The sequence below is a fragment of the Ranitomeya variabilis genome, chromosome 4 (genome assembly GCF_051348905.1).
Source record: "Ranitomeya variabilis isolate aRanVar5 chromosome 4, aRanVar5.hap1, whole genome shotgun sequence".
Taxonomy (NCBI): Eukaryota; Metazoa; Chordata; class Amphibia; order Anura; family Dendrobatidae; genus Ranitomeya; species Ranitomeya variabilis.
Window position 1 is genome coordinate 107,911,868 of NC_135235.1, and position 15,777 is coordinate 107,927,644.

The window sequence follows — 15,777 nt, forward strand, 5'->3', positions numbered from 1 at the left end:
TCAGTTTTATTTATCCCATTCTGTAGATGTAACTTTTGTTTTTTCTTACCCAGAAGTAAAATCTTGCATTTCCCCCTGCTAAATACCATCTATTATTCGCTGCCCATTGTTCAAGCTTATCTAGATCCTTCTGAATCCTTTCTCTGTCTTCTCTAGTGTAAGGGTACCGTCACACTAAGCGACGCTGCAGCGATAGCGACAGCGATGCCGATCGCTGCAGCGTCGCTGTTTGGTCGCTGGAGAGCTGTCACACAGACCGCTCTCCAGCGACCAACGATGCCGAGGTCCCCGGGTAACCAGGGTAAACATCGGGTTGCTAAGCGCAGGGCCGCGCTTAGTAACCCGATGTTTACCCTGGTTACCAGCGTAAAATGTAAAAAAAACAAACAGTACATACTTACATGCGTCCCCCGGCGTCCGCTTCCTGCAATGACTGAGCGCCGGCAGTAGCAGGGCACAGCGGTGACGTGTGCTTTCACTTTCACTTTACGGCGCTCAGTCAGTGTGGGAAGCGGACGCCGGGGGACGCATGTAAGTATGTACTGTTTGTTTTTTTTACATTTTACGCTGGTAACCAGGGTAAACATCGGGTTACTAAGCGCGGCCCTGCGCTTAGTAACCCGATGTTTACCCTGGTTACCAGTGTAAAATATCGCTGGTATCATTGCTTTTGCTGTCAAACACAACGATACACGGCGACCTAGCGACCAAATAAAGTTCAGACCTTCCAGCAGCGACATCACAGCGGGATCCAGATCGCTGCTGCGTGTCAAACACAGCAATATCGCTACCTAGGACGCTGCAACGTCACGGATCGCTGGCTATATCGCTGCGACGTTGCTTAGTGTGACGGTACCTTAAGCTATTCTTCCTAGCTTTGCATCATCTGCAAATTTAATTAGTTTACCTTCAGTTCTGTTATATAGATCATTTATAAAAATTGTGTACGATTGGGCCAGGACAGAGCCATGTCATACCCAACTTGAAACACTCTTCTAATTGGATGTGCAACCATTTATTACCACTCTTTCAGTACAATCGCTGAGCCAGTTATGAATCCACCTAACCGTAGCCTTGTCAATCCCATACTTGATCATTTTTGCAAGAAGGATAGTAAGAGATACTTTATCAAATGCTTTGCTGAAGCCAAGATATTTTATAGCTACCACATTATCCTCAATCCATCCAGTCAGTGATTCCATCATACAAGGAAATTAAATTAGTCTGGCATGACTTGTTTGCTACTAACCCGTGCTGGCTCTGGTTAATTACTGTATTCTTATCTAAGTACTTACATATATGCTGTTTAATAATTTGTTCAAAGATCTTTTCAGGTATTGGAGTAAGGCTCACTGGCATGTAATATCCTGGCTACACATAATTTCCTTTTTTGAAGATAAAGCGTTTCTCCAGTCTTCCAGGACTTCTCCTGTTCTCCAAGATTCTGGCTAGTAGTTGTGCAAGATTCTGGCTAGATTCTGGCTAGTAGTTGTGCAATTTCCCCTGCTAACGCTTTCAGTACCCTAGGATCCAAGAAGTATTGTTTCTCCTTGCGGAGAGAGACATGTTAAGCATGTCGAGATGAGGAGATTTAAAGCCGCAATGTTCCTCTGGGAAATATGCAAATTGTCTCTTCAGAGAGGACGAGGACTAGAACTCTAGTGCCACTAATTGGAAGTAGCAATCCTAACAGTCAATGTTGACCCCTTAACGAGCCTTGTTACATGACTTAGGATAGGATGTAATTCATCTGGACCATTCATCTGTTGATGATTGCACTGCATCATCAACACATGGAGCAACATTTATGGAATGTTTTTCACGGCTCATTGGGAACCACCACAACCAGGACAGATAGTGACACATCCATAATTGGGTGCTAAGTCTGGTTCCAACAAAATCCGGCACTTAATCACTTCCTCAATGGACATCTCCCCATCTCTAATACCAACGGGGCAGAACGTTGCATCCACTCTTCACATCCACTCCTTTTCATTCTTGTAAGCTGAAGCACTGCTGAGCTGTTTTACAGCTTAAAAGCATGGGAAATATAAGCCATATAATGAAGGAGTTGCTCCTTCATTCATTTTGTCACACAGTATAGCTAAAAAAATCTAAAACTGCGAATTGTAGTATGTGTCAATGCAAAGATCATTATGGCTGCATATGCTTGGGCAAAATAACACATAACCCCTACATACAGCCTAAATTTGAATGTCAGAATGTTAAACTGAAAACCTCATGTTCAGTTATATAAATTTTTGCCTAGTGGCTTTAGATCAACGTATGATTTTTGGATGTGCGGTTCATGCTCTTTTTTTAATTTTTTTTCCTTTTTGAAAAGCAGGAAACATTTTTGGCTGACTTGTCAAAAGCCATTCCTTCTTCAAAAATGTGTATATAAATATGTCAACTTTATCGAAATTGTTCTTGTATTTAGTGGGATATATATGCCTGAACAATTTCCCAAATTTTGATAAGACCAATTTTCATAGAATATTTTTTAACCATAACATGAAAGTAAGGTTAAACAATGGTGAGCACAATTTCCGTTGAGTTAGATCTGACACCTATTTTTGACTAACATTTGGCTTCTGAATCCAAAAGTGGCGTCACAACAACTTATTAAACTACAGTATAGCCTCCTTTTGTCTCCAATGGAAAATAAAAATGCAATAAATAATCTGAATGTAATTTTTTTAAAGCTATTATGTTCATACAAAGGATACAGTATATTGATACTGTAAGTCAAATTGTGTGCAAGTAGTAAAGTTAGGTAGCAGATAAGGTAAAAATGTACGCTTATAGCTTTTCCTGGAGTGTTCAATCTCTGGACAATCTCACCTGATGCTCCAACAATAGTAAGTCATCATATGTATATCCCATCTACCCTAATTATGTCCTTCCATGACCTTTAAATATTGATGGAATCTTTCACCTTGTTCATCACTGACTACACCAAGGTTATCAGAGAATTTAGCAAGACGGCTATGTAGAAAAAGCATATTGATGCTCATGTTGCAACCAAGCATTTTGTAGCTCTTCAAGATTTTCTGGACAATTCCGATGTAATGTTTGCTCATGTGTTCTCAAGAAAGTCCTTGATAAGGTATTTGAATGATAACCAAACATTGTTGGGGCTAGCGGAACGCACCGAGTAAATATAAATGTTTTATTGAAACAGATGCGTTCGCAGCCCGGGGTCCACCGTGCAGGAGAACCTGCTGCTAGGAAATGGTGGCACTATATGGCGGTATGAACCAGCTCTATTAGCTTCACAGAGCAGCCGAGAAAGCAAAGCTCTGTGCCCAGTTAACTTTCACAGAGGCACAGGCTAACTACCCAAATTAGAGCAGTCAGTGGTCATGCATGCATACAAAACTCCTCGCCGGAGGTGCCAGCATTCTAGGGGCTTATTTCAGCCGGGTACCTGAATACATTCAAACACATGACCACACTGGAGCAAAGCACATAACTTGAAAAGACACTAGCGCATGGCCGTGCGGCCATGCGAGCCTTAAATAGATGCAGCACGTACAGGACCTTCCTAGAAGGACCAATGAGAGGCTGCTGCAGAGCCTGCGCACCTACAGGACCTTCCTAGAAGGACCAATAGAATTGACAGCAGTATCTGAACATGTGACCCTCGATCTCCACTGGGCATGCTCAGAACGAGGAAAGCAGGACTTAGTCCCAGCAGTGTCTGCTCGCCGCTGCCCAACACCGGCCTCAATGGCAGAAGCAGGAAAGGCAGCAGCAACTCTTTGCACAGAGTCAGCATGAGCGAGACGCTGGGACCGACGTCTCCGCTGAGCAGGCTCCACTGCGGCAGGAGAAGAATGGGAGGCCGCAGCGGAGATGGCCCGAGATTCCCCCTGTGCAGAGGGGGGAACTTGACCCCTAACATTACCCCCCTCCTAGGGCCCCCCCCCTTGGACCTCGCTACGCTCGAATGCAGCATTGAGCTGCGGAGCCCGAATGTGCTCAGCAGGCTCCCAGGACCTGTTCTCAGGACCATAACCCTTCCAGTCCACCAAATAAAATTTTTTGCCACGTACCACCTTGTACCCCAAAATAGCGTTCACCTCATAATCGTCCGTAGACGAACCCGATCTCCCGGCAGATGACTCGGAAAACCGGGACATGTATACGGGCTACAAGAGGGACACATGAAAGGTGTCGGTGATACCCAGGCGTGGCGGAAGGGCTAAACGATAGACCACAGGGTTAACCTGCTTGAGGACCTTGAAAGGACCCAAGTAGCGAGGTGCAAACTTAGTGAACTCAACTCGCAGCCTGATGTTACGGGAGGAGAGCCACACCAAGTCGCCAGGAGCAAAGGTCGGAGTGGGGCGCCGATGTGCATCGGCGGAGGACCTCATTCTCTCCTTGGAAGCCCGAATGGCATCCTGAGTGCGGTCCCAAATATCCCGTGCCTCCACAGCCCAGTCTGCCACCCTGGAGTCGGCAGAAGACACGGCCATAGGCACAGGTACCCGCGGATGCTGACCATAATTGAGGAGGAATGGGGTTTGTCCAGTGGAGTAGGCTACGGCATTGTTCAGCACAAACTCTGCCCACGATAGCAAGGATGCCCAGTCATCCTGCCTGACTGAGACAAAATGTCGCAAATATGTGACCAAGGTCTGGTTGGCTCTCTCTACCAACCCATTCGTCTCGGGATGATATGCGGAGGAGAGATTTAACTCAATGCTGAGAAGACGACAAAGCTCCCTCCAGAACCGAGACGCAAACTGGGGACCCCGATCACTGACAATTTTGTCCGGCATACCGTGTAGGCGGAAGACGTGTTTTATGAACAATGCTGCCAAGGCCCGTGCAGAAGGTAACCGTGGTAGCGGCACCAAATGCACCATTTTCGAGAAATGATCAGTGATAACCCAAATGATGGTACAGCCGCGAGACTTGGGCAAACCCACTACAAAGTCCATCCCGACCATCTCCCAAGGCCTGTCTGCCACCAGCAAAGGGATAGAGTAACCCAGCTGGCCGTTGTCGAGGAGACTTATTTTTGGCGCAGGAGACACACACTTGAATATAATCTCTGACATCTCGAACCATATGTGGCCACCAGTACATCCTCGCCAGCAGTTCAGATGTCCTCTTTGTCCCAAAGTGTCCACCCACCTTGGACGAATGAGCCCAAGAGAGAACCTCCAGTCGCAAATTAATGGGCACAAAAGTCTTGCCTGGAGGCACAGACTCTAGCGAAACCGGAGCTACGGTTCTCAGGCTCTCCGAAGGGACAATAAGCCGAGGCTCTCCTTCCTCCTCCTCAGATGACACAACAGAGCGAGAGAGGGCGTCAGCACGAATGTTCTTCTACTCAGCGAGATAATGGAGGGTAAAGTGGAACCGGGAGAAGAACAAGGACCATCTGGCCTGGGGAGAATTTAGCCGCTGGGCTGTTTGTAAATATAACAAGTTTTTGTGGTCCGTGAAGACTTGAAAGGGAAAACGAGCCCCCTCCAAGAGATGTCTCCACTCAGAGAAAGCCAACTTCATCGCCAGCAACTCCCTGTTCCCGATGGAATAATTCCTCTCCGCAGGTGTGAAGATCTTGGAAAAGACGAAGCACGGATGCTTCCGACCTTGAGCATCCTTTTGAAAGAGGACTGCTCCTGCACCAACAGAAGAGGCATCCACCTCCATTATGAACGGCTTATCCACATCGGGACGATGTAGGATGGGAGCGCAAGCAAAATGAGACTTAATAGCAGAAAAGGCCCTGGAGACCTCTGCAGACCACAATTTGGGATTTGCTCCCTTCTTGGTGAGGGCTACCAAGGGAGCTACCAAAGTTGAGAAGTGGGGAATGAACTGGCGATAGTAATTTATGAACCCCATAAAGCGCTGCACCGCTTTAAGAGAATGGGGTTCTTGCCAGTCCATCACAGCCTGTAGTTTGGCAGGATCCATAGCCAATCCCTGGGCTGAGATGATATAGCCCAGGAAAGGTAAAGACTCCTGCTCAAACATACACTTCTCCAACTTTGCATAAAGAGAATTTGCCCGTAAGAGGTCGAAGACTCTGCCAACATCTCTCCGGTGGGAGTCAATATCTGGAAAGAAGATGAGAATATCATCCAGATAGACTACGACCGAGGTGGAGAGCATATCCCGGAAGATGTCGTTGACAAAGTCTTGGAAGACGGCTGGGGCATTACAGAGCCCCAAGGGCATCACCAGATACTCATAGTGCCCATCTCTGGTGTTAAACGCCGTCTTCCATTTATCCCCCTCACGGATGCGAATCAGGTTATAAGCACCCCGCAGATTTAATTTGGTAAATACCCTTGCTCCCGAAACCTATCAAAAAGCTCAGAAATCAGGTGCAGCGGGTACTTATTTTTAATGGTGATGGCATTAAGACTCCTGTAATCTATGCAAGGACGTAACTCTCCATTCTTCTTCTGCACGAAGAAGAACCCCGCCACTACGGGTGACACTGACTTCCTAATGAACCCTCTTGCCAAATTCTCCTGGATGTATTGGGACATAGCCTCCATCTCCGGGAGAGAGAGGGGATAGACACGTCCCCGAGGAGGTTCTGCTCCAGGCAAGAGATCTACAGGGCAGTCATAGGGACGGTGAGGCGGAAGGGTCTCCGCAGCCTTTTTGGAGAAGATGTCAGCATAGGACCAATAGCATTTGGAAAGAGAAGAGAGATCTGCAGGTATCTCAGTGGTGGAAACCTGAATGCACGCTTTCACACATCTGCCCTTACAAGCATCACTCAACACAATATCCTCCCAGAGGTCCACTCAATATGTGGGGAGTGGAAACGGAGCCAGGGTATCCCCAACAGAATCTCATCCATTCCCTCGGTAAGGACAAGAAGGGAAATAATCTGGTGGGATGGGGACATGGCTAAGGTGAAAGGGACAGTCTGATGTGTGATCTGTAATGGAAGTGTTGACCCATTCACCACTCTAACAGTTACTGGTTTGGGTAGCATTACCAGAGGTATTGTGTGGCGCGAAGCAAAAGCAGAGGACATGAAATTCCCCTCTGCTCCTGAATCCACACAAAGCTCAACTGTATGAGTGGATGAGCCTAAGAGGATTGTCCCTTTAAAGGACAACTTGGAGGAAAATGCTGCTGAGTCTAGTAAACCCCCTCCTATGGTCACTAGGTGCGATCGTTTCCCTGGCCGCCGTGGACATTGATTTGCATAATGTCCCAGTTGTTGGCAATTTTTACACACCACAGGTATTCGAGCGGACTGAGACCTAGGTCCCGCTCGGGAAACCTCTGTGGCCTCATGGGAGTCGGATGCCTGAACAGGAGACTCTAGAGGTTTGGCAAAGGTGGGAGCCAGCCGAAACCTCTGCCTACACTGGGTCCGCTCCAATCTCCACTCGTTAAAACGGAGATCGATGCGGGTAGAAATGGAAATGAGCTCCTCCAGAGTGGCAGGAATCTCCCTGGTGGCTAAGGCGTCCTTTACATGATCTGTCAGTCCTTTCCAGAACACCGGAATAAGAACTTTATCTGGCCATTCTAGCTCAGAGGCAAGAGTCCGGTATTGGATGGCAAACTGGCTGACCATGGACGAGCCCTGAGTAATTGCCAACAATTGGAGCGCGGTATCGTGGGTAACACGTGGTCCCAAAAAGACCTGCCTCAGAGCGTCCAAGAAGAGAGGAACACTTTGTACCACACGAATCCCCGACACAGTTTACTATCACCAGCAAACTTGTCTGGAAGTGGGAGATGGGGTATAGTCGGAGCAGGGGTGGCAGTGGACAGACTGGCTGCAGCTACACTTGCAGCCTGAACAGCGACAGCGGTGACGTCCACAGCTGAGGTTGTACACTCTAGAGCCACCAACCTACCCTCCAGCTGCTGGATGTACCGCTGTAGACGCTGATCGTCCGCCATTTTCTAGCCAGACCCTGGCGCTAGTGTACTATTAGGGCTAGTGGAACACACCGAGTAAATATAAATGTTTTATTGAAACAGATGTGTTCGCAGCCCGGGGGTCCTCGCCGGAGGTGCCAGCATTCTAGGGGCTTATTTTAGCCGGGTCCCTGAATACATTCAAACACAATCTCCTCGCCGGAGGTGCCAGCATTCTAGGGGCTTATTTCAGCCGGGTCCCTGAATACATTCAAACACATGACCACACTGGCGCAAAGCACATAACTTGAAAAGATACTAGCGCATGGCCGTGCGGCCATGCGAGCCTTAAATAGATGCAGCACGTACAGGACCTTCCTAGAAGGACCAATGAGAGGCTGCTACAGAGCCTGCGCACCTACAGGACCTTCCTAGAAGGACCAATAGAATTGACAGCAGTATCTGAACATGTGACCCTCGATCTCCACTGAGAGATCTTACTCTGGGCATGCTCAGAACGAGGAAAGCAGGACTTAGTCCCAGCAGCGTCTGCTCGCCGCTGCCCAACACTGGCCTCAATGGCAGAAGCAGGAAAGGCAGCAGCAACTCTTTGCACAGAGTCAGCATGAGCGAGACGCTGGGACCGACGTCTCCGCTGAGCAGGCTCCACTGCGGCAGGAGAAGAATGGGAGGCCGCAGCGGAGATGGCCCGAGATTCCCCCTGTGCAGAGGCGGGAACTCGACCCCTAACAAACATTCTTTTGGAGTTCTGACTTTGATGAGCTGCCGAATCTGTGAATGATCAAACATATCTGCCTTTATTTTTTCAAATGGCAGGCTAGGAAATGCCAAAATGAGTTACTTGGAAAAGTTTATAATGTAGAGCCGTGAAAATTAAAAAAATCGCATTTTTTCTACAAAAATGATCTTTTCACCCCCAAATTTTTTCTTTTACAAGGGTAACAGGAGAAATTGGACCACAAAATTTATTGTACAATTTATGCTGAGTAGGATGACACCCCATATGTGGGGGTAAACCACTGTTTGGGCGCATGGCAGAGCTCGGAAGGGAAGGAGCGCCGTTTTGGAATGCAGACTTTGATAGAATGGTCTGCGGGCGTTATGTTGCGTTTGCAGAGCCCCCGATGTACCTAAACAGTAGAAAGCCCCCACAAGTGACCCCATTTTGGAAACTAGACCTCCCAAGGAACTTATCTAGATGTGTTGTGAGAACTTTGAATGCCCAAGTGCTTCACAGAAGTTTATAATGCAGAGTCGTGAAAATAAAAATAAAATTTTTTTCCACAAAAAAGATTTTTTTAGCCCCCAAATTTTTATTTTTACAAGGGTAACAAGAGAAATTGGACCCCAAAAGTTGTTGTCCAATTTGTCCTGAGTACACTGATACCCCATGTGTGGGGGGGACCACTGTTTGGGCGCATGGCTAAGCTCGGAAGGGAAGAAGTGCCGTTTTGGAATGCAGACTTTGATAGAATGGTCTGTGGGCGTTATGTTGCGTTTGCAGAGCCCCTGAGGTACCTAAACAGTAGAAACTCACCACAAGAGATCCCATTTTGGAAACTACACCCCCCAAGGAACTTATCTAGATGTGTGGTGAGAACTTTGAATGCCCAAGTGCTTCACAGAAGTTTATAATGCAGAGTCGTGAAAATAAATATTTTTTTTTCCACAAAAAATTTTTTTTAGCCCCCAAGTTTTTATTTCCACAAGGGTAACAGGAGAAATTGGACCCGAAAAGTTGTTGTCCAATTTATCCCGAGTACACTGATGCCCCATATGTGGTGGTAAACCACTGTTTGGGCGCACGGCAGAGCTCAGAAGGGAGGGAGCACCATTTGACTTTTTAAGCGCAAAATTGGCTGTGGCGTTTAGAGACCCCCTGATGTACCTAAACAGTAGAAACCCCCCAATTCTAACTCCAACCCTAACCCCAACACACCCCTAACCCTAATCCCAACCCGATCCATAATCCTAATCACAACCCTAACCCCCAAAACACCCCTAACCCTAATCCCAAAGCTAACCATAACCCTAATCCCAAACCTAACCCTAATCCCAAATGCAACCCTAATGCCAACCCTAATCCCAACTCTAACCCTAACTTTAGCCCCAACCCTAGCCCTAACCCTAACTTTAGCCCTAAACCTATCCCCAACCCTAACCCTAACTTTAGCCCTAACCCTAGCCCTAACCCTAGCTCTAACCCTAACCCAAGCCCTAACCCTAGCCCTAACCCTAAGGCTATGTGCACACGTTGCGGATTTTGCTGCGGATCCGCAGTGTTTCCGCAGCTGCGGGTCCGCAGCAGTTTCCCATGAGTTTACAGTACAATGTAAACCTATGGGAAACATAAAACGCTGTGCCCATGCTGCGGAAAAAAACACGCGGAAACGCAGCGGTTTACATTCCGCAGCATGTGAATTCTTTCTGTGGATTCCGCAGCGGTTTTACACCTGCTCCATAATAGAAAACCCCAAGTGTAAAACAGCAGGGGAATCCACACAAAAACCGCGGTACATCCGCGATAAATCCGCAGGAAAAACGCAGCGTTTTGGCCCTGCGGATTTATCAAATCTGCTGCAGAAAAATCCGCAGAGAACCATTCTACGTGTGCACATATCCTAACCCTACCCCTAACCCTACCCCTTACCCTACCCCTAACCCTAACCCTACCCCTAACCCTAACCCTAACCCTAATTGGAAAATAGAAATACATACATTTTTTTTATTTTATTATTTTTTCCTTACTAAGGGGGTGATAAAGGGGGGGGGGTATTTACAATTTTTTTTATTTTGATCACTGTGATAGGATCTCACAGTGACCAAAATAAAAGAAGAGGATTAATCTTCCTCTGCCGGCCAGCAGATCATGGCGGGCGCACTGCGCATGCGCCCGACATTTTTTTGTTACCGGAGCAAGAAGCCGGCGGCCAGGAGAGGACACAGGAGGACCCAGGGACACCGGTAAGTATAACAGGGTCCCCGAATCCCCCTATTTCTCTGTCCTCTGATGTGCAATCACATCAGAGGACAGAGAATTACACATCGCTTTTTTTTTTGCGGTCGCCGGTAAACAGTTAATTTCCGGCGATCGCAAAACAGGGGTTGGTAAAAACCGACCCCGATCATGTTCTTTGGGGTCTCGGCTACCCCGGCAGCCGAGACCCCAAAGATCTTCCGGGTGCCAGGCGGCGGGCGCACTGCGCATGCGCCCGCCATTTTTTTCCCGGAAAAAGATGGCGGCGCCCATCGGGAGCCACGAGGAGCACCGAGGGAGATAGGTAAGTATCGGGGGGCTATCAGGGACCCCATTTCTCTGTCCTCTGATGCGCGATCACATCGGAAGACAGAGAAATTAAATGGCAAATCGCGTTTTGTTTTTCTTTGTTGCGACCGCCGGTAAACGGTTAATTACCGGCGATCGCAACTCGGGGGTCGGTAAAAAAAATCCGAATCATGTTCTCTGGGGTCTCGGCTACCCTTGGCAACCGAGACCCCAGAGAAAATCCGACTCTGGGGGGCGCTATTCACTTTTTTTTTTTTTGGTTTAAGTACCCTTAACTGCCGCCGTTAAAAGACGTATCGGCGGTCGTTAAGGTGTTAAAAGATGATAGTTCAAGGAAAACATCCACTGGATGTATAGCTGATGGTAGACTAGGATACTCTATTTTATATTTATTTTTCTTGTCATAGCCTCAAGTTTTCACTTTACAAAAAGTAACACACAGTCCTGCATTGAGATCAGAACTAAAACATTACAGCAGAGCTAACAGAGTTATGTGTGATGAGTGCAAAGTGTCAGTCTTTAGATGTCTTACACTTGTAACACCACCTTTCATTTAGAATAAGCTTTGAAGGCAGATTTTCAGGGAGATCTACAGTATGTCCAGCCCATAGATCTTAACAGCTCATTTGCATATAAGAAAATTGTGGATTTCTCTGGAATAAGAGATTGAATCGCATATACCAAGGTAATAATAATAATAATAATTTTTATTTATATAGCGCCAACATATTCCGCAGCACTTTACAATTAAGCGGAGACATGTACAGACAAATTCAATACAAGTTAAGACAATTTAAACAGTGACATTAGGAGTGAGGTCCCTGCTCGCAAGCTTACAATCTACAAGGAAATGGGGGGACACAATAGGTGAAAAGTGATTGTTATTTCAGGTCTGGCAATTATAATAAATAGGGATTTTCATGCAAAGCTGCATGATCCGGTCATCAGCCCGTGTGTTTAAGTATCATTTTATTCAACTTTCTATGACCTACATGACCATATAGATGGCTTAGGAAGGTAGATTCTACTGACAGATTCCCTTTAAAGGGTATCAGTCATCTACTTTATAGTGCCTTCTCGTTGGGTCCTGCTTGCAGTAGTGTAAGGCACCCTGTCTTGAGCATTATGTGTGTTGATTACAGGGTATCATTTGGTCAAACTAAATCTTTATTCCTAGCACCTGAGTGTGTGCACCATAAGTATACTTAACAAGAACTTTGTATTTTCTTCTTTTAAACAGCAAAATTGGTTATGCATGATGTAACAAAAATTCACAAGCAACACAGAAGAAAAGAGTTGGAAGATAGACAAAAACAGTACAGGTAAAGAAGACATTTCCTCTTACTACTTCCTTTCGCCAGTAAGCTTCTTATGGACAGGGCTTGTCTAAAAGGCAATGCTCTGAAACAGTGACAGCAGGGGCAGACACAGACAGAAGAGGGCCCCTGTACATCTGTACATGAATCATACTGTATATTGCCCCTCTGCCACCCAATAGTTCATAAAAATGCAATCATTTATGTGTTTGTAAAATAATGTTGCTTGCCGCTTTGGAGGTGGAAGTCGTTCCCCTTACCTCTTGGGTTCCTGTGTGACAGAGTAACCAAACACTGGTTTGAGGGTATACATACTTTTGATGGTGGTCATTTTCATTACAATGTTCCAGATTTTGAGAAATAGACAAATCATGTTGGCATATAAAGTGGATACTGTTATGGGTACTGTTTGTAGATTTTTGCAACTCTTAAGCTTAAGAGGGCGTCTACGGACAGTTCTTGCACTATCCCCACTTCTTAGCAGTCCCATGAAATGCTTTAATTGTTCATCCTTTTACCAATGTACAGTGATCTTGTCCCCTCTGCAAAGGCCCCGGGTTGCGTCCATGGAGGAGCTGCTGACATGGGGAGTGAGTGGAGTGGAGTGAGTTGGCAGCAGGGTCAGGATAGTTGATAGGCTGGTAAAACCAGAGAGGGTACCGAGGACAAAGTCATCAGGCACAGACAAGATCAGTAGAAAGACTATCCTAAACCCAGAATGATGTAATCAAGGACAAAATGAAACAGGCAAATGAGGGTGTATGGTAATCCAGAGTCAAGTCCATCAATCCAGGTAATATAACATAGTAGTACTGCAACCTCCTACTCTGTGGCATCCCCTCTAACACTCTCGCACCCCTCCAATCTATTGTAAACTCTGCTGCCTGACTAATCCACCTGTCCCCCACTATTCCCCGGCCTCTCCCCTCTGTCAATCCCCATTACCCAAAGACTCCAGTTGAAAACCCTATGACATACAAAGCCATCCACAACCTGTCTCCTCCATACATCTGTGACCTCGTCACCTGGTACCAGGGCCGGACTGGCCATAGGGCACTTCTGGCAAATGCCAGAAGGGCCGGTGCCAGTGGTGGGCCGCTCAATCCGCCGCCCCCGCCGTCGCATTCAACTATACCGGCGTATAGACGCCGGTACAGTTGAATGCAATGATGGAGGAGAGAGCGTCTACAGATGCTCCTCTCCCATCACTCCCCGCTCTGCCTCTGACACTGCGGGTGCGCGATGACGTCATATCATCGCGCACCTGCTGTGTCCCGGGCAGACTGCACGCTGCTGAGACAGGAGCAGGAACCAGGAAGCAACGCTGGGCACGAGGAGAGGTGAGGAGAGTTTTTTTTTTTTCTGGACTGTGGGGCCATTCTCGGAGGAGGTGAGGGGAGGAAGAGAAGAGATGTGGGCTGTATATAGTTCTCTGTGGGCTGTGCTCTGTGCTGTATACTGCTGTGGGCTGTATATAGTTCTCTGTGGGCTGTGCTCTGTGCTGTATACTGCTGTGGGCTGTATATAGTTCTCTGTGGGCTGTGCTCTGTGCTGTATACTGCTGTGGGCTGTATATAGTTCTCTGTGGGCTGTGCTCTGTGCTGTATACTACTGTGTGCTCTGTGCTATATATAGTTCTCTGTGGGCTGTGCTGTATACTGCTGTGGGCTGTATATAGTTCTCTGTGGGCTGTGCTCTGTGCTGTATACTGCTGTGGGCTGTATGTAGTTCTCTGTGGGCTGTGCTCTGTGCTGTATACTGCTGTGGGCTGTATATAGTTCTCTGTGGGCTGTGCTCTGTGCTGTATACTGCTGTGGGCTGTATATAGTTCTCTGTGGGCTGTGCTCTGTGCTGTATACTGCTGTGGGCTGTATATAGTTCTCTGTGGGCTGTGCTCTGTGCTGTATACTGCTGTGGGCTGTATATAGTTCTCTGTGGGCTGTGCTCTGTGCTGTATACTGCTGTGGGCTGTATATAGTTCTCTGTGGGCTGTGCTCTGTGCTGTATACTGCTGTGGGCTGTATATAGTTCTCTGTGGGCTGTGCTCTGTGCTGTATACTGCTGTGGGCTGTATATAGTTCTCTGTGGGCTGTGCTCTGCTGTATACTGCTGTGGGCTGTATATAGTTCTCTGTGGGCTGTGCTCTGTGCTGTATACTGCTGTGGGCTGTATATAGTTCTCTGTGGGCTGTGCTCTGTGCTGTATACTGCTGTGGGCTGTATATAGTTCTCTGTGGGCTGTGCTCTGTGCTGTATACTGCTGTGGGCTGTATATAGTTATCTGTGGGCTGTGCTCTGTGCTGTATGCTACTGTGGGCTGTATATAGTTCTCTGTGGGCTGTGCTCTGGGCTGTATATAGTTCTCTGTGGGCTGTGCTGTATATAGTTCTCTGTGGGCTGTGCTGTATACTACTGTGGGCTGTATATAGTTCTCTGTGGGCTGTGCTCTGTGCTGTATACTACTGTGTGCTGTATATAGTTCTCTGTGGGCTGTGCTGTATATAGTACTCTGTGGGCTGTGCTGTATATAGTACTCTGTGGGCTGTGCTGTATATAGTACTCTGTGGGCTGTGCTGTATATAGTACTCTGTGGGCTGTGCTGTGTATAGTACTCTGTGGGCTGTGCTGTATATAGTACTCTGTGGGCTGTGCTGTATATAGTACTCTGTGGGCTGTGCTGTATATAGTACTCTCTGGGCTGTGCTGTATATAGTACTCTCTGGGCTGTGCTTTATATAGTACTCTGGGCTGTGCTGTATATAGTACTCTGGGCTGTGCTTTATATAGTTCTCTGTGGGCTGTGCTGTATATAGTTCTCTGTGGGCTGTGCTGTATATAGTTCTCTGTGGGCTGTGCTGTATATAGTTCTCTGTGGGCTGTGCTGTATATAGTTCTCTGTGGGCTGTGCTGTATATATTACTTTGTGGGCTGTGCTGTATATATTACTTTGTGGGCTGTGCTGTATATATTACTCTGTGGGCTGTGCTGTATACTACTGTGTGGACTGTGCTGTATACTTCTACGTGGGCTGTGCTGTATACTACTGTGTGGTCTGTGCTGTATACTACTGTGTGGTCTGTGCTGAATACTGCTGTGTGGGCTGTGTTATCTACTACGCGAGCTGTGCTATAGTATGCAGGCTGTGCTGTATACTATGCGGTTTGTGCTATATAATATGCGGGCTTTGCTATATACTATGGGGAGTATATTATATTCTATGGGGGAGGCCATGTTATGTACTATGTGGCTGTGTTATATACTATTGTGGGGGTATATTATATTCTATGGGGGA

At 47.0% G+C, this 15,777-nt stretch overlaps 1 protein-coding gene across 1 annotated transcript in view; it reads left to right on the plus strand.

The window, feature by feature from the left end:
- Positions 1–15,777, plus strand: part of ALOX5 (arachidonate 5-lipoxygenase) — a 153,554-nt gene that overhangs the window by 55,440 nt on the left and 82,337 nt on the right. Inside the window, exon 3 of the mRNA XM_077259082.1 lies at positions 12,411–12,492. Coding sequence (XP_077115197.1) covers positions 12,411–12,492 — 82 coding nt within the window. The remainder of the gene's footprint in view (positions 1–12,410; positions 12,493–15,777) is intronic.